This window comes from Thunnus thynnus, chromosome 5 (genome assembly GCF_963924715.1).
Source record: "Thunnus thynnus chromosome 5, fThuThy2.1, whole genome shotgun sequence".
NCBI classification, from domain to species: Eukaryota; Metazoa; Chordata; class Actinopteri; order Scombriformes; family Scombridae; genus Thunnus; species Thunnus thynnus.
Window position 1 is genome coordinate 14,106,753 of NC_089521.1, and position 24,830 is coordinate 14,131,582.

Below are 24,830 nucleotides of genomic sequence, written 5' to 3' on the forward strand. Positions count from 1 at the left end.
TTAATTATGTTTGTTGGATTGGAAGAGACTTAAGCTCCCTCGTGTTTTCATCTCCCATTCCCCATCCAGAGTGCAGCCCCGGCTTCTCCCTCTTCCTGCAGGGTTGTGTCAAGTTGTGTCCACCTGGCTTCACCTCAGGGCAGCAGCTCCTCAACCTTTCCTTGGAGAACTGGGTGGACTTGTCCTCCGTCCAAGCCTGCCTGCCCTGCAACCCTGCCTGCCTCACCTGCTCTGGCACCGGACCTACAGACTGCCTGTCCTGCCCGCCTCACAGCCACCTGGTCCTCACCTCCTGCCTGCACCAGAACCAGGTCCAGCGCAAATCCCCTCTAGCTGGGGGACTCCAGGGTGACAGAGCTGAGCCAGAGGGGGAGATCCCAGCCGCAGCAGACAACAGCGGAGAAGATGAGGAACCTCCAGGGATCAGCGTAGCTCCGTCCACTCAGCTGCCTGCCGTCGTGGCCGTGCTCTGCTGTGCCTTTATCCTGGCCGCCTTCATCGGGGTCTTCCTCTTGCTGCAGATGCGCTCAGGTCGCACCTCTCTGGGCTGGAGGACCAAACTGCCCTCTGTGTATTCAGAGACGAGGGGGGTGCGGGTGGGCTTTGGTTTTGGCTTCGGCCAAGGACGGGAGAGGAAGGCACGGATTTCCTACAAGGGGATCCCCACTGTGTGGGGGGACGAGGACATGATCGCCTACGAGTCTGAATCAGACAGCGAGGAAGTGGACGGTCACTGCGAGAGGACAGCTTTTATCAAGACGCAGAGCTCGATCTAGCTGAAGCCTGCGTCTGCTGCGGTGGTGTCTGATACCACGACATCCTGGGTCTCGTCAGATTTTTAGACCTGACTGTACGGAGCCGACACATGAAGAAGAATCACGCAGGTTCCGGAAAAAAAACAAAACACAGGCCTTACCGTCCCATCAACACCCCATCCAACTACATTAAATACACTCAGTGTTTTGTTCTGTCACATATTTATTTACATTTGTGAATTTATCTTGTTTGATATTTCCAGATGTATTTATCATGCATTCAACACTATCACCAATTTAAGGTGTTATGCAACTATTTCACTTTTAATTTTATGACCTGTTTGATCATTTTTCCTCCAATCTGTCAAACAAGTAGAGCACATTACTTGACCAAATATACTGTACATCTGATTTGTTCCTAAAACAGACTATTTGCAGCATTTTAACATTGTAATATTTCATAAGATTCCTGGCAGATTACAGTCAGAGTAAAGCTGACAAGCTTTTCATTAATAGTAAGAAACCTTTTGTCTGCAGCATACTGGGATGGCCTAATAAAACATCCTGCTGGCTGTTTGATAAGAAAACTACGGAGGATGTTCTTTCTTCAAACGCAGCACAGTGGGAATTGCCACTGCAGCATAAGACACAAAGGATGTATCAATCACAAAATCTTACTGACTTGTAGTGGAGTAATGCTGTTTTTGAATGAATAAAAAAACACTTAGCCCAAAGCTGCTTGGCTGACCTTTACAACATTTTTCTAACGTCGTTACTGCTGCTAAGAAATAAGATCATTTTCTCTTCATTTTCCCCACAGAGCGCATATTGATTTTGGGGCTTCTCTCCCAGAACATCTCCATCAGGGTGTAAAGCTCTTTCCCCTTCTATTGTGAGCGCCATACATTACAAATACACGCTTTATTTCCCATCTCTAGCAGTGTAGGCTTTTCACAACCCAAGTTGAATCTTTGGAGCTAAAGGCCAGGATGATTTAAGAAAATAAAATAAAAAAAATGAAGAGATCTTGTATTGCATTTTTCTATGTTTGTTTTATATCCTTTTTTATTTAATTGACAATGGATGTTAATATTGTGTGAGATCTGTTTCATGCTGGAATAAAAATGACTTTGGCTGTTGCATAGATAGGCTGTTTGTGTCTTTACTGGCAGATTCTAAAACTTCTAAAGGGTTTCACACATCTTGAATTCAGCCTCTGACACACAAACACCCCGAGAGCACAGATGGTTCATCACTTCTTCATGGCCATATATCATTGTTGTAAGTATACTTCACTCCGGGGCGTTGAGCTTTAACAGGGTGCCAGCATTCTGTCTTCTTGCTGCTATCCGGCTGCCAAAAAGCCTCGAAGACAGTTTTCTCAAGCTTCAATGTGGTGGCCGCTTAAAGTTTAAATTAATATAAATGGAAAAGGTTTGTATGCGTGCGGGAAAACAATATGCCTGCCGGTAGCAGTTCTGTTCATTAGCGGCTTTCCAACCCAACACCATCTACAGAGTCAGGTATCTGGGTTCATGGGTGAAGGTACATTCATTCAGTGGGCCATAATTAGATCTGCCGGGAGAAGTCGCTGTACAATTCAGTGCCCCCTTGGATGCTTCGTGCTTTGCATTATAAATACTGTAAGTGTGAAAGTAATGCCTGTGTGTTCTCGTGGAGATGAAAAAAGCAGATGAGTTTCAAAGTCTTTTATCTGCTCATACCTTCACTACATACCACGACACCACCATGTGATTGTCTCTCTCTATCTGCCCTTCAGTTTTATCTAATTAGCTGTCATGTACTGTACAATACTGCTTACTAAGTAGGTTTCGGCAACAAGAAATACTAGATTAATTAAAAGAACACCAACAAATCAGTTCCCCTTTAGCCGATTTCACATTTGGATCAATCGGACACTTGAGTTTCCGTTCTCATTATTCCAGCAGGTCACACATTATCCGTGTTTATGTACGGAGTCTGATGCTCAGGGATAAACTCAACTGTCAGTTCTGCTTCCAGGGGAGCATAGAAAGCTTGAAAAATGCAGCAGAGTCAGGAGTAAAATGCAGAGGCTGAGTATCCCCAGGGTGCCTCCACAGGCATCACTCCCCTCTCACACACACAAGTGTGCACAACTATCTTTGTTAGGACATTACATTGACTTCCATTCATTGTAGACAGCCTAGACCAAACCCTAACCAATCCATGCCTAACACTAACCTTAATCTAACCTCAGTTCACACCTTACCAATAACATTAACCAGGACCTCAGAAATGACATTTTGCTTCATTAGACCAGGCTTTGGTCCTCATGAGGACTACTGGCCCTGACAAAGTCGGTGTTTATACCAGAAAAGGTCCCAAAAAGTGACTAAACATCCTCTCTCCAGTGATCACTGGCAGGCCTAAAGTGTCCCTGCCTCCACACTTGCTGTCTTTCTCTTTGTAGATCTTTTTTTTTTTTTTTTTTTTAATGTAGCATGAACAATGAACCGTTTTCTTTCCATGTTCAACTCCTGCTCCGCACTGTCACAGTTAACACCTCAGCCTCACAGCGGGGTGAGTAAAAACTGCTAATGTGAGCTCCTACGCCAACACCCTGCTCAGTTTAATGTCAGGTTGTCTCCTCGACAGGCCGTCTGAGTGGGAGAACAAGCACTGACAAGTGAAGCATTGGACAGTCTAAAAGGGCTGATATCACTTGCACTTATCAGAGACTGACAGCATCTAAGGACTGTACTGCTCTCGCTGACTCAATGTTTCCCCCTACAGACACATGATTCATCGAGCTCTCCACTGGTGCTGAGCGAGACTGTGGAAAGGCATGAAAATACACTAAAAAAGACTGATTCAATTGGTTGATTGGAGAAACTTTTTTAAAACACAAACTTTTGTATCTTGATTTTTATTCACCTCCCATCTCTTCTGTGGTTCTTCTTCTGCATCTTTCATGAATTAAACACAGAAGAGACCTCGCTTGCCTTCATATATTACCTCTGAACAAATGAAAAACAGCGCTACAACAAATCACATTTTTTTAAAAAAAAAAAAAAAAAAGGGGGGGGGGGGGACATTTAGACACACAACAAGACAGCAGGAAAAAGAAGATATGACGGTTATAATAAGACAACTGGAGAAAAGTGCAATTCAAGATGCAGTGAAGTCTGGTCTTTGAGAACAGCTGGAGGTGAGAGAGAGAGAGAGAGAGAGAGAGAGAGAGAACAGAAAGTATTGAGCTATGGCAGACCAGACATTAGGCCAGAGGAGGAGAGCAACAGGGCAGCAGACCTCCTGTGGAAAATGAATAATAACCGGATAAGTGACGGACACAGTGGGGGCAGTGCACAGTGGGGGCAGTACACAGTGTGTCACAGGTGGACTGTGAGATGTCCGGCCTCGGTGTCGGACACAGATGACAACATCCTCCACAGCTCTGTGAAAGCAGATATGCACCAGAGAAGGCTGAGTGCCTCGGGATGAGAAGCACTGTGGAGGAAAAAGAACTGCAGCTCATTTGAAGGAACTCTTTCTTCTGTCTTCTCTGTGTACAGTTTGAGCCAGCTCGTTTTTAAAAAGGGTCAGTTCACCCAAATTACAAAAATATAATTTTCCTTTAATCATCTAGCTGTGCAGACGGTTTGGAGGTTTTTTTTGTGTGTCGAGGTTTTTAGAAATCCATCTCAGAGATTTCCATCAGCGATTGAGGTGAATGGAAATGCATTTGTTGTGCTCACAGCTTTGAAAACTGATGTTTGAAACAGCAACATCTCTGTCCAGAAACAGTGTTCATAAAACCAGTTCTTAGTAGAAAGTAGTTCCAATGAAATTCAGTTTTATCCACTTTGCTGCAAAGACCAGCTGTTGTCAAGAGTTCTTAAATTTGATGCAGAAATTTCAATGCTGTGAACACTGCAAACAAAAGTCCATTCACCTCCATTATGTTGTGATGGTGGCAAAAATGCAATCAAGTCAATCAACAGAAAATGAATTAGCCACTGGTCTGACATTTCTTTTTTTAATTTTATAGAAAAAATGATTAATCAACAGATTAATCGATGATGAAAATAATTGTTAGTTGCAGCCCTAATTAAGTCAGCCAACAGAAAATTATAAACGATTTTGATGATCAATCATTTGATTTGTTGGTTGATCATTTTTCGTGAGCATGTGCTACTTTTCTATCTCTTTGTAAATCAAATCTCTTTGGGTTCTGAATTTTAAATTTATGGCAAACAGACAATTTGAAGACATTATCGTGGGTTCTAACATTTTTCAATATTTATGGACTCAACAGTAGATCAATATTAATAATTATCCTTAATGTCATCCTTCATGTCCACATAACACTAGATTTTTGCAATTTGTGTGAAATGACCCTTTACCTCTGATCTTTGATGGAAAGTCCCATTTTTCGCAATGATACAAGACCCACAGCCTGACACCAACACCCGGACTGATCGATGACACCGAACAGTACTATTAATGGTCCCTGATAGTGTACACTGAAACCTTGATACACCCAAAACGAAACAAAAAAAACCCTCCCATATTCACATCAACATACTTTACAGTCACACACATACCGATATATCTGCCACATGGTATATATGAGGTATAGTCTTCATCTAACCTTCTACTGCGTACAGTATGGTACACAAAACCACCCTCTCAGCAGTGAAGTTCAAGCACAGGAATGATGGACAAGGGCTTTGAAATGCAGACCTTCCACAGTTTTCTCATCAGCGAATAGGAAGCTCTTGGGGGGGGGGGGGGTCGGGAGGAGGGGAGAAAAAGACGGGAAGGATAGAAAGTCTTCAGACTATCTACAAGCAAAAAACACTGGACAGAGGATAAACAGTCATCTGATATGATTAATGATCACATTGTTATCGTGTTGTGACCCACGCGGGACTCTTGGACTCAGACATACGATAGCTTATAAAGCCGCAGCTCGGGTCTCCTAGCGAGTTGAGATGAAGAGACCGCACATTCTCTTCGCTGCATTCGAGTCTGTCAGGAAAAAAAAAAAAAATTGAAATGCAGTCAACTTTACATTAAGAGGTACAAAAACAAAACAAACAAAAAAATCGCTGTGATGTGTCTTCTTCACTGCGTACATAAAAAAAAATTAAAAACCCCATACACCAAATAAAGCTTTTTAAATTGCACTCTGATGTGGCATGAGTCCCAGGCCGCCCCCCCGCCCCCCTCCCCGCGTCATCAGGATATTTACATTCAGTAGTTCAAGTCCAGGATGGAGCAAAGATAGAAAAAGTTCTTTTAAAGCAGAACTAAATGAGATTTAATTTTTCGATTGCAGAATAACAGACACCCGAGACTGTGGCAGTCTTTGTTGTTTTGGAACAGCTGCGAGTTCACCCGGGTTTGCTGCTCTGTCGGAGATGTTCACGGTAACAGCTATCGCCTGCCCCCTGCTGTGCAGTCCGTCCTGTTACAGTGCACCCTTCCTCTCTGACGCTGTTGTGTGTAGTGTGGTGTGGTTCTGCATGTGCGCTTGACAAAACGGAGAGATTCTCCCGTACACCTCTGTGCCGGTCTGTGGCCGGCGTAGGTCTGGTTCTTGGTCCTGGTGGGTTTTTATTGCCTTTGTTTAGTCAGGACGGCTCTTAGCGCAGTTTGAGCTTGAAGGCGGAGATCTCCATGGGATCCAGGTTGATGGAGGAGTCGTTGGCCAGGGGCGTGCCGGGGTGCATCAGAGTCAGAGAAATGGGCTGGAGCAGCTGTAGGTCCAGGTTCTTGAAGAGTCCTGATACACTCAGCTGCAGCAAGAGAGGGACAGAAGTGTTAGTTAGCGAGTGAGAATGAAGATATGAGGAAGAAACGATTGGGAGTTTGGTGGAAAATACATCTGACCACTGAGTCCATTTGTTTTATGTTTGTGTGTGTGTTTCTACCCTCACCTGTCCTTGTGTGGTAGTGCAGTTGAAGCCCAGGTTCTGAGCCTCCAGACCACAGTCCAAGCCGAGGCGGTGAAGAATTAAGGCTGTGTGTGCAGACGGAGAGTGGGGGTCCTGCTGCTCACAAGCACACACACACAGAAGACAAGTCGGTTCCAAAAGTAAAAACAGAATATGTAACTCCAAAAATCAAGAATCAGCTAGATTCCTGAATCTTTACCTGGCTTTGGATGCTGCGCAGGTTCAGCAGGTGGAAGTCGCAGGGAAGGATGGACTTGAGGGGGGCGAAGGTTTGTAGAGGAGGGATGCCGCGCCTTTTTGGCAGGACGGGCAGCGCCAAGACCTCGTGGTTCAGGACGGCATTGGTCATGTGACTAAGTATCGACGGGAAGCTAGTTGTTGCACTGTCCATCATCTGGAGGAGGGAAGAGACAGTGCATCTATTACGACATTCAGGTCACACCTCTAGATTTAGTCTTTTTGCTAGATTGTAAGAGTATGAGGTATATTTCTAGTCCACACAGACTTTTTATAGAGCAGGGGGCGGGCGGCTGTGGCTCAGGAGGTAGAGCAGGTCATCCACCAGTTGGAAGATTGGCAGTTTGATCCCCGGCTGCTCCAGCCCGCATGTCAAAGTGTCCTTGGGCAAGATACTGAACCCCAAATTGCTCCCGAAGGCTATGCCATCATTGTGTGAATTTCCTGATGAGCAGGTTGGCACCTTGCGCGGCAGCCTCTGCCATCAGCATATGAATGTGTGTCAACGGGTGAATGTTGGCATGTAGCATAAAGCACTTTGAGTGGCTGGAAGACTAGAAAGGGGCTATATAAAAATGCAGCCCATTTACCATATTGAGTTTGTTACAGCGTTGAAGTCAAATTTTAAATGAAGAGCAAGAGTGTTTCAAACATGATGTGCAATGTTTTGTTGACTGGAGGATCGTAGCAGGCCAGAACTTCATCCACAGTACCATCAGCAGTTTTACCAAATAGAGCTGGATGATAAAACTGCAACCAATGCCTTCCCATCCTCTGCTCATGTGTATTCATTTACTTGATAAATGATATCATTTGTTACTTTCGATACTACTGTCCTAAAGATGGACCAGTTTGGCTACAGCTACAAGGTGGAGGGAGGCAAAAAAAATTTAAATAAAATAAGAGCATAGGAACTGGAGCTACAGTACAGACTATGATGCTGGCTAACAAGCATCCTCACTGTTGCCAAGGCAACGTTACCTTTTGAACTCCGTCAGTCAAGATTTTGGAGAGGAAAGAATGAAACAAGGAGGAGAGTTTGGCAAAGACGCCATCATGCTGAAGGTAATCGAGTGGAAGAAAAAGAGAAGGAGAACAAAATTAGAGGAGAGGAAACCAAAAAGACAGATGGGGAGGTAATGAGTATTGAAAAAAAAGAAAGATATGAAGACAGGTGTTAATGAAGGATGAAACATTGTTCAATGCAGCGACACTGCACAGAGCTTATAGAAACACATTCGGCACCTCAGAGTCAGGTGTGGTGTGCCTGAATTTCAAGAGCAGCTGCACCGCTTCAATAACCGCCTTTGCTTTCATCTGACTGACCTTGTTCCCCGTGGATCTTCGCTCCAGCAGCAGTCTGAAGCGGTTGGCTGTCTTCTTGTTGTCCTTCAGGCCCTGACCCAGCCCACGATTATCATCCTGCATCAGTCGCCGGTCCATAATCACTTCGAGTTGGCCTGAGGGAAAAGGAGGAGCAGGGACTTTAATACAAACCCCCGTGTATTGAACTTTCCGACATCAGTCAATGAAGACAAACACTTTGAGCTACTTGTCATGTACAAATGCCTCCATTATGCACCTAACGATGATAAAAGGATTAGCCCAGTAGAAAAATGTGAGGGTATGAACTGATCTGCTCTCTGAAAACCTCTCGAGGGAGAGAGAGAAGTGCTTCAATACTGCTCAATAAAAAGCAGAGAGACAGTAAACAAAGAAAAAGAGCATCCATTTCAAACATAACTTTCATTAAAAAAAAAAAATGATGATAAATGATAGAAAACTGAATAAAACGTAATAAGATACAGACCGCTCTCCAGGCTGCTGACGCCCAGAGACTGAGCTGTGTGCAGCGTGAGGCGGTGATTGCTGTCCTGGATGTACGCCTGGCTGGGCATGGGATAGAAGTTGGCCTGCAAGGGGAGCTTTAGGTAGTGGTGACGAGGCTGAATCTACAAGATGAAGGATCAGACACAGACCAACACAATATGTCAAACTTGAGGTTAAGAGGTTAGCAGCTTCTTACCGTGCACATAATCAGACATACACACACACACACACACACACGCACAAAGCTGTCCAGAGTGGGACTGACCTGGAAGCCGTTGAGGTCTGTGTAGAAGACGTCTCCACTCTGGATATCAGTGGTCAGTCGCATGGCCAGCTCCTTATTGGTCTGATCTCTGATGTCCACCATGGTGGTGATGTCCACAGACAAGCCATCCACACCTAAAAATACAAAACCATACAAAAAGTCATCCATGGAGGGAAGCGAATGGAAAGATGTGATCTGCAGAACTGGGACATATACTGCTTTGTTTTACAGGTTCCTTAATTTTATACTCATTTTTTCTAATTGACTTTTCTAAGTCATTTGCAGGAATTTAATGGTTCATTGTTAGAACATTTTACAGAGACGTTCGTGTAATTTAGTAGAAATGATAAGAAAAAATAAAAGAAAAAAGTTGGTTTAATTTGTAAGCACCCACTCTTAATGTTTGGGTTTATAGCTGTTAATTTGCAAGAAATCGACTCTTGACAATTCTTTAACTGACAGAAAATAATTAGTTTTCAGTGCTCAGTGCTTGTGTGTCAAATTATATATTTGCATATTAGATTTTTTTCTGCTGCTCTTGTATAACTGTTAATTCTTAGCACATTTCTTTCAAAGGGTTATGTCATTTGGTAGTATACGGGAAATGTTTTTAAGTATTTAAGAAACAAGCTAATGTGCTAATATGTAGTTTGACACACTACACAAAACTACACTGAAAACTATTTTAAGTATTTTCTGTCAGATAATAAATTAGATTCTTAACAATTATTTAAGAATTTTTGCAGACTAACAACTATGTATGAACCCAAATATAATGAATTGGCACAGTTTTTTTCCTTATAATTTGTACCAAATTGCACCACCCTCTCTGTAAAACAGTTAAATACCTGGAAATTATACAGAAAAGTTTCAGAATTTTGTTTTCAGAAATTTGCATAAAATTAAACGACCTGTAAAACAAAGTGTTACCAAATATTGCTTACAAATAGTGTGAGCCTGCTGAATGTACAAAATCTAACACTTTCAGCTGACAGGATAAAAAGTACATAAATTTCATTATGAATTATAAATTGTCATATTGTCAAACACATGAGCCCTTGGTGTATTGTACCATCTGGTGCCTTAAACTAAACACAAAAAGCTTTTTGGAACTGATTCCATTGTGCAGTTTTGCGCTGTTATTACCTGGCACATTGTTTATGCGAATGGTCTGCTGAAAATGCTGGTAGTGTGCCACCACCTCAGAAAAGAGAGGGCCCTCAACAACACGCACCACAGGCGGCTCTTTCTGGTTGTAGGGCTGAAAGCAGGAAGAGAGAGATGGCACTGTGAGCAGAGGAAGTGCTAAAAATGGGAGCAGCAGCAGTAACAAGATACAATATGGCAACGACACGCTGACACTCCAGTGCGTTCTGTTGTCTTTAACTCAGGATTCATCTCAAGACAAGATGAGGAGGCACGCAGCTCCCTAGCATCATACGATGTGGCAATACACATGGGAAGATATATCAAAAGCTTATGAGAGGCAAGTAAACATTTGAGATTCAACAACTAGAGTGAATACCTTTGCTTTCCCGTCAGGTAGGAAGAGGTAAGCCCCACTTTTGTCTTTTGAGGGACGAGTGCCGTAAACCATAAACTGCATCTGAACTTTCACTTCCTGAGGATCATCCTTGCGCTTGATACTCTGCAGATGAAAAAGCCAAAAAGTGGAAGAAAGACGATCGCGGAGGGGAAAAAAAAAAAAAAAAAAAAAGAATTAGAAAAGAGATGAAAGGATGTTTGAGTAGCAACAAGACATGTCATGTTCACTTTGATCAAACAGCCAGGGTTTATTGGGAAATCAAGTTCTTTTTTTTTCTCCTGAAGATCAAAGTTAAAAACAGATGAGCAGATCTCTAATGCAGATACAAAATCAATAGAAGTCAGAGCAGATAAAACGCCAACCTCCAGCAGACCGGTGGTGCCGGAGAAGCCCAGTGTGAGAGACTGGCTGCTGATGTAGAAGGTCTGAGAGTCCGCCTGCTGAGAGCGGACAGGAAGCGGGTCCATGGCGCGGGCGCTGGCAGTCCGTCCAGACAGCCTGAGGAGGGTGTCGGAGCGGAGCGTCATGGGCGAGTCAGGGGAGTCGTAAAGATGGAACACAGCTAGACCCAGAGGTGGTAGACGAACCATGAATGTTGCCTGGACAGAGGATTGAAGAGTAAAAAATAATGAACTTTTACAGCACTGGCTTCATTGTCATTGTTTTTTGTTTTTTTAAAGGGACAGTGTGTAAGATTTAGTGGCATCTGGCAGAATAGACTAGGCAGAAATGAAATATAATATTCATAAGTATGTTTTAATTAGTGTATAAATCACCTGAAAATAAGAATTGTTGTAAGTTCGTCACCTTAGAATGAGCCCTTTAAATCTACATAGGGAGTGGAGGCTATGGAGGCCGCCAATGTTTGCTCCACCATGTTTCTACAGTAGCCCAGAATGGACAAACCAAATATCAGCTCTAGAGAGGGCCTTTAGCGTTTTTCATGAATTTCGTGGCCACTGTAGATTCTCCTACATGCTTGGAAGGGGAGGGTGAGAGGAGGTGTATTCATTTAGTTAATCTGCAACCTCACCGCTAGATGCCACTAAATCCTACACACTGGCCCTTTAATCAGAAAATCAAATATTGGCCACGGGGCATTCACATTAAAAGTTATAAGCATTTGCATATTAGCAACATTGCGCTGTAATTAAAATGTGATGAGAGACGGAAATAATGAGATTGTATTTCTCAGTTGGATTTAAATTCATTGCTTTCTGTGGGTGGAGCGAACTTTATCTGGGCTGAAATAAATGAATCTACAGAGTCTCAGAGAAGCAAATGGGATGCATTTTTTTACTCAAAGAGTCTGTTCTAGTGCTGGCTTGCAGGTAGACATCAAAAAGGAAGGTGGAGAAGACTTCAGGCACATAACTGTGCAGAAATCTTTTTATTGCAAATTCTGTTCCATGTGGAGTACTTTTTATTTTATTTTTCTCCATTACATACATTCATTTGGTAAGCGTTTTTGTCCAAATCAACTTAGCTCAGATTCTATGCATAATAATGTTGTATCAAGATGTGCCAAACGTGGAATATTAAGTCAAAAATGTGTTTTTCTTCTTGTTCTTTCATTTGGATGTTTGAGTTTCTCTGTGCAGAATGATGTATGTGCAGAGTTTGACACTAGAAGTCTGTTTTCATGTCTGGAGGGGGATCTCTAGAATAAAAAACAAGGCCTAATAAACGTAATCTCTTACCTCAAATACTTCCGCGCTCATTTGACTTGCAGAGCTCCACTGAGCACTCAGCTGCACAGGGAGGGTCTGTCCATCCTCAGTGAGCACCCTCACCCTGACTGTGTTGACCAACACAGTAACCACACACAGCCGCTCCTGCTCAATGGGGTTGAACAAGACCAGATACCTGGTAGCAAGGAGAAAAAAAAAAAAAAGTAATCAAAGGCAAAGGATGGTGGAGGAGTAGCCAAGGGAGGAAGCGGGGGAGGGGATGAAAGATGCGAGGGGATGCAGATAATACCTGGGTCCTGCTGGGTCCAGCTCGATTAAAGTGCGCTGAGGCAGAGAGTCTTGAGTAGCTCGCCTGTCGTCCTACAGGAGAGGAGATATAACACAGAGACACACTGAATAATAACAAGTCAGAAATATGCATGTTTTTCCAAACAGTTTATTATGCAGTGTCAGAGGGTCACCCCCTCCCGCCCACCCCATGTTTCCTCTTACCGTCTCCAGGAAAGGCTCTGTCTGGTAGAAGCGATAAAACTCTTTGTTCTTCATCACCAGGAAATGAGCAGCATTGATGATTACTCTCTTCAGACCGATGAGTGAACGCAGTAATCTAGGGAGAAGGAGGAAGAATCAATGGCTCAGCAGCAGTCACAGCAGACAGCTTGTTTTTTTGCTTCAAGGTATTGAACAAGCAAGTATAAAATTGCCACAAAGACAGAGGATTAACAAAGGGGAGGCACAGTTCTTCTATTTAATATCTTTTTTTTTTTTTTAGAACTTAATCTATCCAATCTATACTGTCATTTCTTCCTAAAGCCCAGATTCTTACTTGGTGCCATAGTCAACAACAACATTCTCCTTCGCGGTGCCGGTGATGGCGTCATGATGCTGGAAGAGGGCAACAGAGCGCCTTGCATCGACTAGCAGGGCATAATCTGAAACCGGGTAGCGTCCTTCCATGCCTGCATGTCGAGCGTTGGCAACCGCCAGGCTGTAGAGGATCTCTGCCCCCCTGAAACACAACGACAAACAGCTATCAATGAGAAGCTGTTCCAGTAAGATTTTGATGGCTTTATTGAGTCGGTTAAAAGTGTTCACATTATTATACTTTTTTCAAACAGGGTCTCGTATTCAACTGTCATTTTAGAAAATTGCAATGGTTCCTGTGAAAGTTTTTATTTCACTTTTTAAGTTGAGACTGAAGTTGAAGTTTATATATAATGTAAATCAAGCCAGCGTAAGCTTTTCTTATTTTGCATGTTCCAACAAAATGCATTGAAATCCAAACCGGGCTTTCATGCAACAAGCATACATGGACACACCCTTCTGTTAATGTTAACAATGTGCATGTTATGTTTCGGTTGTTTGTTTTGCTTTATTGTTCAAAGCAGAGCTGAAACAATTAGTCGATTAATCGATAAGTAGATTGTCAGAGAATTAATTAACTATTTTGATAATCAGTTCATCATTTTGAGTCACTTTTTAAGAAAAAAAATACCCTAATTCTCTGGTTCCAGCTTCTCAAATGTGAATATTTTCTTGTTTCCTCCATGACAGTAAACTGAATATCTTTGGGTTGTGGACTGTTGGACGGGACAAAACAAGACATTTTAGTTTGCATCTTGGGCTTAAGGAAACGATCAACATTTTTTTATCTTTTTCTGACTTAACACACCATAAAGAACTAATCAATTAACTGAGAAAATAATCGACAAATTAATCGATAACGAAAATAATCGTTAGTTGTAGCCTTAGTCCAAAGTAGGGAGATACTGGAGAAATGCAACAAAGACAGTGATGAGCATTAAAAGCCCATTCAGTATTTCTTTTCTGACCACATGAATATTACATAGAAAAAAACAACTGACATAAAACAACTAATAATTGAAAATACAGGCTTGTTTTGCTGCCTGCTGCGTTCACAAAAAAATACAGATGTAAACAATGTTTTAAACAGCAACAGAAAACATTAATAACTTAGATGTAGTTGTTGTCTGGTGTATTAGTTTTGGAGTCATACCAAGTTCCAGTCGTGCTTGGATTTGGACTGTCTGCCTTTAATTTGTGTACAGGCTGTTGCTGTTGCTTTAACCTAGTAAGCCACAATTTGCATTGCAAACAAGATGTAGATGTTGTGAAGATGTTGTATAACTCCATATGTATTATTAAAAGTGGAGCACTATTAACACACCCCAGGTTGTGTGTGTTGTGTCTGTCCTACCTGAGGTGCGACTCAATCACACGATCCAGACTCTTGTAAAAGGGCCGCGAGGTGAAATAGCCGGTCCAGTAGTGGTCTTCACGGTCTGCATAGGCAAAGAAATCTCCACTCAGCACTGGGAAGTCTGCAGGTCTGGATCCCTGGGCCACTCCATGCGCTTTGTATACAGCATTGAAGTAGTCTGAGAGAGTCCCGAACTGAGCCTGGAGGAGCAGCCGGAGACAGATGTTAAAAAAAAAAGAGAAAAAAAAAAAAAAAGACCTTACTCAAATACAGCTGAACAGAACAAAAGAAAAGAAAATCTCTCATTATTATGCATGCGGCTTTCATCTTACATGGCATCTTCAGAACCAAACATTGAGTTGTGACAGATTCTTTGTTCTATCAGCAACGCCACTGCATGATTCATTACGACAAGACAGGTTGTACACTGAGATACTGGGTGCACTGCTCTCAGAAGCACAAAAACAATGAAAAGGCTGCAAAATATATAAATATATTTAGTAACACTATTTGTGACAGTTGACAAATTATTCTCTCACCTGTACATGCATCTCCGGGTGAGAATTCATGTAGTCAAAGAGCTTCTGGTAGTTGATGTACTGCTGATCCCACTCCAGGGCCTTGTCGTAGCGGAAGTCGTCCCCCAGGGGGACAAGAAGCACCTTGCTGCGGTAGAGTTTGGACTTTTTACGGTACTGGTCCAGGAGGAGGTGTGCCCTGATTGAGAAACAAGAGGAGAGGAAAAAAAAAGAAAAATGAGGGAACACATTTCTTGGCATCCAAACTGTCCTGCTTTCCATATGCAGGTTTTCTAGGAAATTACTATAAAACTTGGAAAGAGAAGGATCATGATAGTCCAGCAAGTATTTTCCATTAGCCTCAGAGAGATGTTCTCTGGAAAGTTCTTAAAGTCCCCTAAAATCTGGTTGATGTGACTGCAAGACTATCTGCAGTCTATGTCTGTCTTCCTCCCTCCATGCGCTCTCTGTGGTTATTGTTATTGGCACAAGTTCAAGTTGAGTTTATTTGCAAGTGACCAGTACAGATAACAGAGTTGCAACAGCAGTGACCAATATATTATATTCATTCTTTTTTTTTTTCTTCTTCTTACACAAACAAATAACATTGACAAATCTTTTTGATAAATTATGACTGAGATATGTACTGAGTGAGACATTTTGCAGTTAAAAAATAAACTTGTCAGTGCTCTCTGGTGGACAAACTATGCAACGCACATGCTGTTTCTAATAAGATCTCAAACATATCTTTGGTATTTCTGTACTGACATTTCCTGTTATTTAAATCAGCCAACATATACACAATACAAATACATCTGCAATTAGCAAATTTGGGAAAATATGTCATTCCACTGATTTATCTATTATTCTAGCTCTACTGAACATCCTAAAAATGTGTTCTCCAAGACAACTGGATAGATGCACAGCTGCCCCTTCCACCCTGCACTTTCCCATAGAAAAGGATACCTAACCCCCTCCGTGCCTCACCTCTCTGCTACATTAGCTTCCACCACAGTTTTCGGTGGCACTTTCCACGGGCAGTTTATCCGACCACCTGGTAACCTCTTGAAGTCAAATTGGCAGCAGATCTTTGGGTCGGGCCCGCAGGTGTGAGGCACATCGTAGCTGTAGAATGGCATCATGTGGCAAAATATGTCTGAGCTTGATCCGGTATCTGTCAAAGCAGTAAAGATAAAAATATTAGCTTGACAGTAGCCTCTAAAGACCAGAATGCAATAGATACATGCTCTGAGTAAGGGTGCTATTTGTGATGATCGATCAGTTTGTTAGCAATTGAAGTTCACACCTACACTGGAAATGTTCAAAAGGTCATTCTGGATAAAACAGGAAGTCACTTTGTAGAAACAGCAAATAGTAAAAATGAATCACCAAAGAGGTCTGACTTTGACAAATTGATAATATTTAACAGTGTAATATCTTAAGATTTTTCCATTAAGAACAAATGGACAGTAATTCTTCGCCAGACGTGCAATTCATTAAGAAGATATAGCTGGAAGCAGTGATTCTGGGGTTCAAGCCAACACAGACAGTTAGAAGTTGAAAGCTTCATCAGCTTAATTAAAAATATCCACGAGGTCTGGTGATGTTTTAGAAAAACTGTCACTGATTTATGGCCAAATTTGGGCCAAGCACATGCACGTGTTTGGAACTGATGGCATCCCCTATTGAGCAATTTCAAAATAGTTTTACACACGTGGTTCAACATTGTTATCCTGCAAGTTTTGTGATGATTGGCCAAACAGTTGTTGACTTCGGTCTATTTATGCCCTGAGCCACACCCTTTTGAAGTTCATTGTTCAATATCTTGAACCCTAAGTAAGATATCAACAAGCTTTATTCAAATTTTGATAAGCTTGGTCCAATAATGATCCACAGAAATTTTGGTAGCAATCGGACCCATGGTTTAGAAGGAGATGTCAAAAATGTGTTTTTCAAAAAGTTAAAAATGGTGGAAAATCCATCTAGGCACAAACGGGTGTGGCTTATATGGATGTGAGACTAACCGTTCAAAAGTTATGAGCCAAAACATGAAGTTCATTGTTATAGCGTCATCATCTGGCCAATTGGGGTCATATTTCTTAGGCAGCACTTGCACACAACTTCAAATCAATGGGCAAAATCTCATGTCTCTACTATTTACCAACTCGCAGGAATTTGCTCGAACACTTCTGAAGAAAAATAATTACCCAGCACATAAACAGTAGGGTTTCAGCCCTTCAGGCTTGAACCTCTAATGATGATGCAGATAGCTCTTCTGAAGCTACTACGCACTGGTTGTCCTTCCAAAATTTCCCCTCACTTTCAAAGGCCATGGCAAGTGGCATGACTCATTCAGAAATGAACTTAACAAAGATAAGCACATGAATCAGATGACATCGCTGGCTGTGGTCCACTCACCCCAGGCCTGCCTCCACATAAACTCCAGGCTGCGGGTGGAAGCAAAGTGCTTTTTGATGGAGTAGTGGACCCTCTGGATGAGCATGCTGGTCAGATTGGCCTTCTTCAGCAGATAGGGCATCGTGGCACTGTGACCAAAAGGGTCTACCGCCCACCCACTGCGAGGAGTTATACCTACGACAGCGAGGAGGAAGCCAAGTTTTCAGGATTATGCTCAGATTAAAAAAAAGCAAGAAACGCATCTTTTCGGAAATCAGTCTCCTCAGCAGAAAGCACTGAAAATAGCACAAAGTATTTTATCATCCACTGAGCGCGAAGCTACACCTGCTGCATGTGGGAGCTCAGAAAGATTAAAGATTTACCTTTAGACTTACGGGTAAAATTTCACAGAGAGAAGAAAGCTTGTGAAACATTGAAGCATCATTAAGTCTAAATGTAAATGAAGAGGCCAGAGTAAGAAAATACTTTCTGATCAGTTGCATACCTAGATTTTTCTCTAGCCACTGATGTCCTTCAATGAGCTGGTCTATCATAGCAAAATAGTGAACGTTGGCTTCATCTGTCATCACCCAGCCTCCTGTCACAATCTCTAGCTGCCCTCCAAGGATCAGTCTGTTGAACAGAGAGGATTAAGAAAGCAAGGTGAGGATAATCCAGCCCTGAAGAGGGAGAGCCACATTAACCAGATAACAAGCTATTTTTAGAGCATCCACAACCTGCCAGGGGGTACTATCCATTGTGTTAAGTACTACACTTCAGGCCAGGAGACATCACAGAAATCTCAACTAATTCTCAGATTAAGGTGGGGTTTTTTTTTTTAAATGTGCGCTTCACTAAGCTGTGACTCACTTGCGCATGGCCTCCTGCTTGTGTATGTCTGCAGTCTCCCACCACTTGGAGAAGAATGAAATCTCAGACCAGATGAACTTCCTGCGCGGATCCTCAGCCAGCTTCACCACCATGTTGTTTAAAATGTGTTGTGTCTGGTCTGTGAAGTACTTGTCAAAGGTCTTGATCCAACCTAACAAGAAGAAGATAAATCTAAGCAATTTGTACAGCAGATTGCAGACAGACTGTCCACTATCTCTACAACAATACACCTCTATCTGCCCCCTTTTATCCACCCGGTTGATGCCAAGAAGACAGGCCAGGTAAGAGACTCGACGCTGTGGAAAAAGTGCTGCAACAGATCAAAAAATAAAACTCATATTTTATTCAAGTGGAGCTGTTCCCCTCAGAAAGCTATTTAGAAGAGTGGTTTCAAAGAAAGTGACTAAAAAAACACTTTCTATACACTTCAAGCGTACCACAGCATAGAGTACCACAGCCTATAAAATATGTCAAATATTTATCTCACATATTCTGGGATAACATATTTAGTAGATAAAATATATCTTATTAATAAATTGCCTTTCAAATGTCTGTAGTTTAGTGAGCGGGGAATCAGTAGTTAGAAATAGTCCTGACTATTCATTCCAGCCTTTCCCCTTCTTTGCATTTAGTGAAATAAGCCTATTTCTAGTAAACCAGCCTCCATGCGCCTTCGGTGTGAGCTGACAATATGATTTCTGGTTGCAAAACTTTACTACAAGCTATAAACCCTGGACACAGAATGCAGCATAAACAAATTATTGAAGAAAACTTTGCGGCAGAGTTTAATCAAATGCAGCTCCAAATGAAGTCTATTTCCCATTGTTGATGGACAAAATTTGCAGGTCTCTGCAGCCTGTCAACATATCAAAACTGTCAAGTTAGCAAGCATGTGGCAGGCTGGTAAACAAGTTTAATGGAAATGTCAGTCTAAAATAAAATCTCAGCCAATACAACCTATAAATAGAGTTTTCAGAGGCCAATATCGTTCTAATTTCCATTGTTTGTGGCTGAGCTGTCAATCATGTCAGCATTATGCTAATAATAATGAGAATGAATGAATTAAATTTTTCACTAGACTCCCACTCAGGTTAAGCTTCATAGTAGTTAGGTTGTCTCTTTATATATACAGACAGGACACTATTTTTAACCTCCTGAAAAAAGTGGTCAGACATGCTTTTTGCTGCGTCTTGAAAAACCGTTCCATGAAATAGACTTTTAAATTAGCACTGAGACGTGCACAACATTCAACAAAGGTTCACTGTGGGTGTTTGTTATTCACTGCTCACCTGGATCGTTGTGGGAGTGGGGGACCACAAATACTTGCAGCGGTTCATTGTCCCACTCATCAGGGTCATAAGTTATATCAAAGCCCTGTTTCCATACGCCGCCATCAGGGTTGTCAAACTTCAGCAGAGAGTACACATCCACCATCTAAAATGATACACAAACTCGTCATTTGCACATGTGACAGAGCCCAAATCTAAGCATAGAGTAAGATCTACAAAGTCGCAATGATAACATAAAAGTTCTGGCCAATTAGCCGCTTAGCTTTTCATCTAAGTGGAGGCAAACTTTTAGTGTAGCAAGCTCACCTGAACGTCTGCTTGACCGTGGCTGCCCACAGCAAATTGGCAGTCCTGGGGCTTCACAGCAAGGAAAGTGGGGCGGCCATCGAAGGGTAGGACCCAGGAACCATTGGCACTCCTGAAGGGCAGGTGGCCGCTGGGAGACACAGCTCCTGTGTCTGTGAGCTCCATCACAGAGTCCTTTATGTGGCTGATGATTTGGTGGTTCTCCTCCAGGAGCTGCTCCAGCTGCTCTATCCGGTTTTGCAGGACTGAGATTTGGCTCTAAAAACACACACACACACACAAAAATGATAAATCACACAGCTGTATAGCATCATAAAACATCTGTCAACCGAATCCAGATTGTTCTATCATTATAGTAAACAAACATTAGTTTTAAGCCTAGAAATTAGACATCTGTCATAAAAAATATTCTGCTTTAGCCAACGTAACAATAGCAGCATGAGATTTAAAATATTTCAGTCACCATAAAGATATCTACAATACATGATTAGGCATGTCTATTCAAATTTAAATATTCAAAAAAAGGAATAAATATTTAGTCTTATGTTACAGGATAAGAAAATAATAATAAAAAGTATGCAATTTATTAAGGCTAATGTAATCAGCTATTGGGCCTTAGAAAAATTGTTTATGTTCATCTCTGATTTCATGCAACTCCTGGTGTATAACAGAACGTGCAAAAAGAAGTGCTACAAAACAGACAGCAGAAATGGGTTCTCATGCAAGATAGCAGTACTATAGCAATTATTCTTACCCGTGGAAAGTTCCCGCCATTCTGTCGCCTTGCAGGGTCATGTTGGACTCGATCCAACATCAGATACAGTGAGAATACAGCCACACAGAATATGGCCCCTCCACACACTGTCACCTGTTTCCTCAGCTTCATCCTCCCCTGGAGCAATCTTCTTTCCGGAGTTTAAATTTATAAAAAAAAAAAAAAAAAAAAAAAAAAGAAAGACCTTGGCAGTGGTCTCTTTTTTTCCCAACACACACAAAAAAGTCCTTGAAAAATGGGAGGCAATCCTTCACAGAGCAAAAAAAAAATAAAATAATGGAAGGTAAGCAGCTATGCCGGTATCAATGGTTCAGTTCCACATCTGTGATGCCTACAGCCTCCTCTCACCATACTGGAGACCACAGCACAGGGGGGCAGCAGTGGTAGCAGTGGACAAGGCTACTAAATCAGCAATAGCTGGCAGGCAGTCTGTCAGCTTTGGCCAAACCACAGCCACCGGTGGGCTCCTTCAAAGTAGCCCTTGTGCTCAACCATCCAAACCGATGAGATTGCAGGAAAAGAAAAAAAACAAGCGCCACACAGAGAGGGCTCATACAGGAAGCCTAGTGTCCCTGCAGCATGATGTGTGTCACTGTGGGCCTGCTCTTATGGACCAGTCCCCACTCCCACAGCAGCGTCTAATCCTCCAGTACAGCCACGACGTCCCCTTTAGCTCAGTTGGCCTCTGGTGCCATAACAGTTTACAGACTAGGTTGCGGCAGAGCAAAGAAAGGGGCTGACAAAAGACCAACTTGGCTGAGAGCAGCAGCTTTTTTAATCAAGCCTCAACTCTGCCCGAAGCAGCTCCAGGAATTAGAATGAGACAAATGTCATTCTTCTCTCAGGAGCACTGTGACGGCATATCTACTGTGGCAGCACGGTCTGTCCTTGATCAAAAGCGCCAAGTTGAAATCACATCAGAGGGTCTTCTTCAGCTGTTGGGGACATTTAGGATTAATGGAGCATGCAAAAATACGTATTCAGCCTAGCATTTTAAGAGAGAGAGCGTCACTCACAAGATGCACAAGTAATAGGGACTGCGTGGGAGAAGAAGAGATACTTTCTTGATCTGATGAGTAGAGTCAACAGTGAAAGGAAAAAAACATCATCAAGCTGAGCAGAGTGGCCTGTGTTTCCTCTCAGCCCTAATGGATGTCCCTGCTTCCCTCTGTGTGCAAATCCAACACGATTATAATCCGCTCACTTCTCAGCCTGAGACTATTTTAGCATTACCACAGGGAGTTAGGATTATAACCTGGTATTTACATTTGCTCATACTGAAAAACAGTATCAATGTCAGCAGAAGGGACGATTATTATTTGTTAGACCACCTGGGCCAGATGATCAATATATACACAACATGAAAGGCTCTGTTAGTTGGGTTCACTGGTTGAGCTTATTAAAGACTACAACACTGCGTTAACGTGACAAATGTGAATATACAACCGTTCACATGATGACGCTATGACGTTAACATCAATACGATATTTCTGCAATATTCCTAACCTCTTATGTAAATTATCAAATCTCTATGAACAATATTTTCCAGTTTATTGACTGAGGGGTTGCACCTCTTTCGGTTTAACTTAGATGACTTTTAGTCAGCTGTCGCTGGGCAGCTAGCCAGGCAACACTGCGTTTCTTCAAACTTCAGAGCACTAAAACACCTGCATTTGGTCACTGAGCTTGACACACTGAAGCTGGTTAACGCATCTAGCTCCTTAACCAAGTAGTACTCTGTCAAACTTTAACCGTCCCGATTACTTTATCCTTTACTAGCGATCACGAATATGCAGCCAAACAAGCTAGCGCTAACGTTAGCTAACGTTATGTGCCGGTTATCACATCAACTCGACTGGTTCTCGAGCTAGCTTCATGGGTCACTAAATATAAAGATTAAATCTAGGTGAACAGCAGGCACATCTGTCTCTCTGCAGCCGTGAAAAGCGTGTGCACCAAGGCAGATTTATGTCTAACGTTACGCGACAGTGTAAACGCTGGCTTGATAACATTAATAACGTTACGTGGCGGATATTACCTGGCTAACCCTCCACTTTTGCTCTAAACCTCGGCTAGCATTCGTGTACGACCTTGGGACGCTGTGTCTTTGTGAACAAAATGGAACAAATCTGACGTTACCTGTCAAAGGAGAGTGCAGAGTCCGGCGGTGTGTGCGCTTTCAGCTGCAGGCTGACAGATTACCAACTGAAGCTGCTAGCCTAGCAGCTACAACCGAGCTGCTGCAAAGCCTTATGGGAAGAGAGGAGCTGCGCATCAGTCCATGATTGGTCCACAGCTTCAGCAAATTTTAAAATAAATGCACTAAATCTTAATTTCTGTATATGAGAGACTAAAACGCAATATGAGATGACAGATGTTTGAATGATTATTGTATGAATATAATGACTTAAACCAAAGGATGGCTTGAATCAGCCGTGTGTTTAACTATGACACACAGCATTACCTATGAGAAAAATATGATTTAATAACACCGTTAATACCCAGATATAAGCACTTCTGGTTACAGAAAAGGTGTACCAGGAGTACACACAACACAAGCTTTGTAAAGCTCAGTGTTCAACTCATTTACAGCACTCTGTAACCTACTAATGTTTACCATTACCTATTTACCTGTAATAGTTATTGCTAGTTAATTATTGTAATATTTAGAACGATCCACTCAGCAGTTTAGAGACAGAATAGTGTCAACTGTAATGAAAAATGATTAACAATAATGCAAATGTTGGGATTTTATCCCTCTTGCAGTAACTTACTATATGTATGCCATCATACATAAATACACATGCATCAGCTTGTTTTTATGGAAAATGTATTTTTTGCATTTAAGCAATGAGATGTTGTGGTGTTGTCTTGTTCTTGTTTATAAATGACGTCAAATTCCACATGATTCAACAAAGAGATAAACGCCATTGGGACATTATCAGTAGCTTACTGACAATTTTATAGAATCATTTGACCATTTTTTATGCCACACAAACAGGACTATTTAAACTGGATCTACTGTCTATTGAGGAAATAGTCCCAAAGCACCATTTATAATTCTGCCCTGAATAACTGGGTACATTGTTTAAGGCACACTGCTGAAGGGGTTATCTAGGGATATCTCCAAACCTCAGCTCACAAAACTGAAAGTATCTGCTCGGCCAGACATCACTAGTGGTTAAGAAAATATGTTTCGTTTTGTTTTTGTTTTTTGTAATTGACTGACCCTTTAAATCTGTCACTGCAGCTAGACAATGTGACTTTAAACATTTTTAGTTTAGTCTATGAGCAAGAAGAATCACATATCCTATCAGTATAAGGGTTGTACCAGTGATAGAAGGTCATATCCAGTTACATTAAACCGAGCCAAAGCTGCATCTGGTTTGATCATCTGCTCTGATACAAAACACAGAAGTCCAAAAATGAGATACTGTAGCTTGGGAAACAGAAGAACATATGTGCTAGCCACATTTAGCTTATTGTTAGTAGACGAAAGCAAGGAAAGCAACAAAGTGTAGAGACCGTTTTTCACAGCAGTCATTTTGACTTGTCATAGTGTCAAAGCACAGGTGTTACTACTAACATGAATGATGGTTCCTTTCTATGAAAGTATCCCAGTAAGCCTTGACAGAGTGGCAGCGAATCAGCACACACAATACCATGTCCCTGCAACCAAAGCAGCTAAAAGAAATTGACCCATCATTATTTTTATTTTGTACATCTGTGCTTTTCTTACTGTGACATATGAAAATGTCTTCCGTGAAAAAGATCTGTTAATTGATTTTAAATGAAGTAATTTGTCAGTATTACTACCCAAAGATGGACCCCCATGGATGGCATACTTGAGATGTCCAGTTGTCAAAGTGCTTGATGTGACAGAAACATGAAAATGGGAGGAGGGGGTGTTTCTTGATGTGAATGTTAAGTTATGTCACGATGCAACTTTTATAATGCTACCCTATGGGGACTACTGCGACCCCTGGATTGGCTACCTCATGTATAAGCCACTCGCTTATAGAAAGATGGACTCAAGCAGTATCATTGAAATCATTAAAGCATAAATAGCAGCCTGACTTCTGCAGAGAAGTGAGAACCACTTCGCATTTACGACACCTGAGAAGCCCAGTATGGAAAATGTAACAGTGCTTTGCAGGTGAGTTGCAT

The 24,830-nt window shown here is 42.0% G+C and overlaps 2 protein-coding genes across 4 annotated transcripts in view; one reads left to right on the plus strand and one right to left on the minus strand.

Moving 5' to 3' along the window:
- Positions 1-884, plus strand: part of furinb (furin (paired basic amino acid cleaving enzyme) b) — an 81,463-nt gene extending 80,579 nt beyond the window's left edge. For both annotated transcript variants that reach the window (XM_067589355.1, XM_067589356.1), the window contains exon 16: positions 70-884. In XM_067589355.1, the coding sequence (XP_067445456.1) occupies positions 70-776 (707 nt within the window). In that variant the 3' untranslated portion in view covers positions 777-884. The remainder of the gene's footprint in view (positions 1-69) is intronic.
- Positions 885-1,472: 588 nt separating this feature from the next.
- On the minus strand, positions 1,473-22,907 carry man2a2 (mannosidase, alpha, class 2A, member 2). 2 transcript variants are annotated; one of them, XM_067589352.1, is made up of 24 exons: positions 22,803-22,907; positions 21,680-21,732; positions 20,643-21,598; positions 19,889-20,146; positions 19,583-19,727; positions 18,273-18,444; positions 17,908-18,035; positions 17,424-17,597; positions 15,993-16,179; positions 15,027-15,204; positions 14,485-14,687; positions 13,093-13,275; positions 12,759-12,873; positions 12,556-12,626; positions 12,276-12,441; positions 10,938-11,174; positions 10,555-10,677; positions 10,176-10,290; positions 9,030-9,163; positions 8,745-8,886; positions 8,261-8,394; positions 6,897-7,091; positions 6,680-6,793; positions 1,473-6,538 (listed from the first exon to the last, which is right to left on the minus strand). In XM_067589352.1, exons 3-24 carry the CDS (start codon positions 20,772-20,774, stop codon positions 6,386-6,388), a joined length of 3,459 nt encoding a protein of 1,152 aa, XP_067445453.1. In that variant the 5' UTR covers positions 20,775-21,598; positions 21,680-21,732; positions 22,803-22,907; the 3' UTR covers positions 1,473-6,385. The 2 variants fall into 2 exon arrangements, with proteins under 2 accessions (XP_067445453.1, XP_067445452.1); XM_067589351.1 differs by lacking the exon at positions 21,680-21,732.
- Positions 22,908-24,830: the final 1,923 nt, after the last annotated feature.

Coding starts and splice junctions, on each gene's coding strand:
- man2a2 (XM_067589351.1), bottom strand. CDS start 20,774: ATGAAGCTGAGGAAACAGGTGACAGTGTGTGGAGGGGCCATATTCTGT. Junction 12,874..13,092: donor GTTGTTGACTATGGCACCAA/GTAAGAATCTGG, acceptor CCTTCTCCCTAG/ATTACTGCGTTCACTCATCG. Junction 10,291..10,554: donor TACCTGACGGGAAAGCAAAG/GTATTCACTCTA, acceptor TCCTGCTTTCAG/CCCTACAACCAGAAAGAGCC.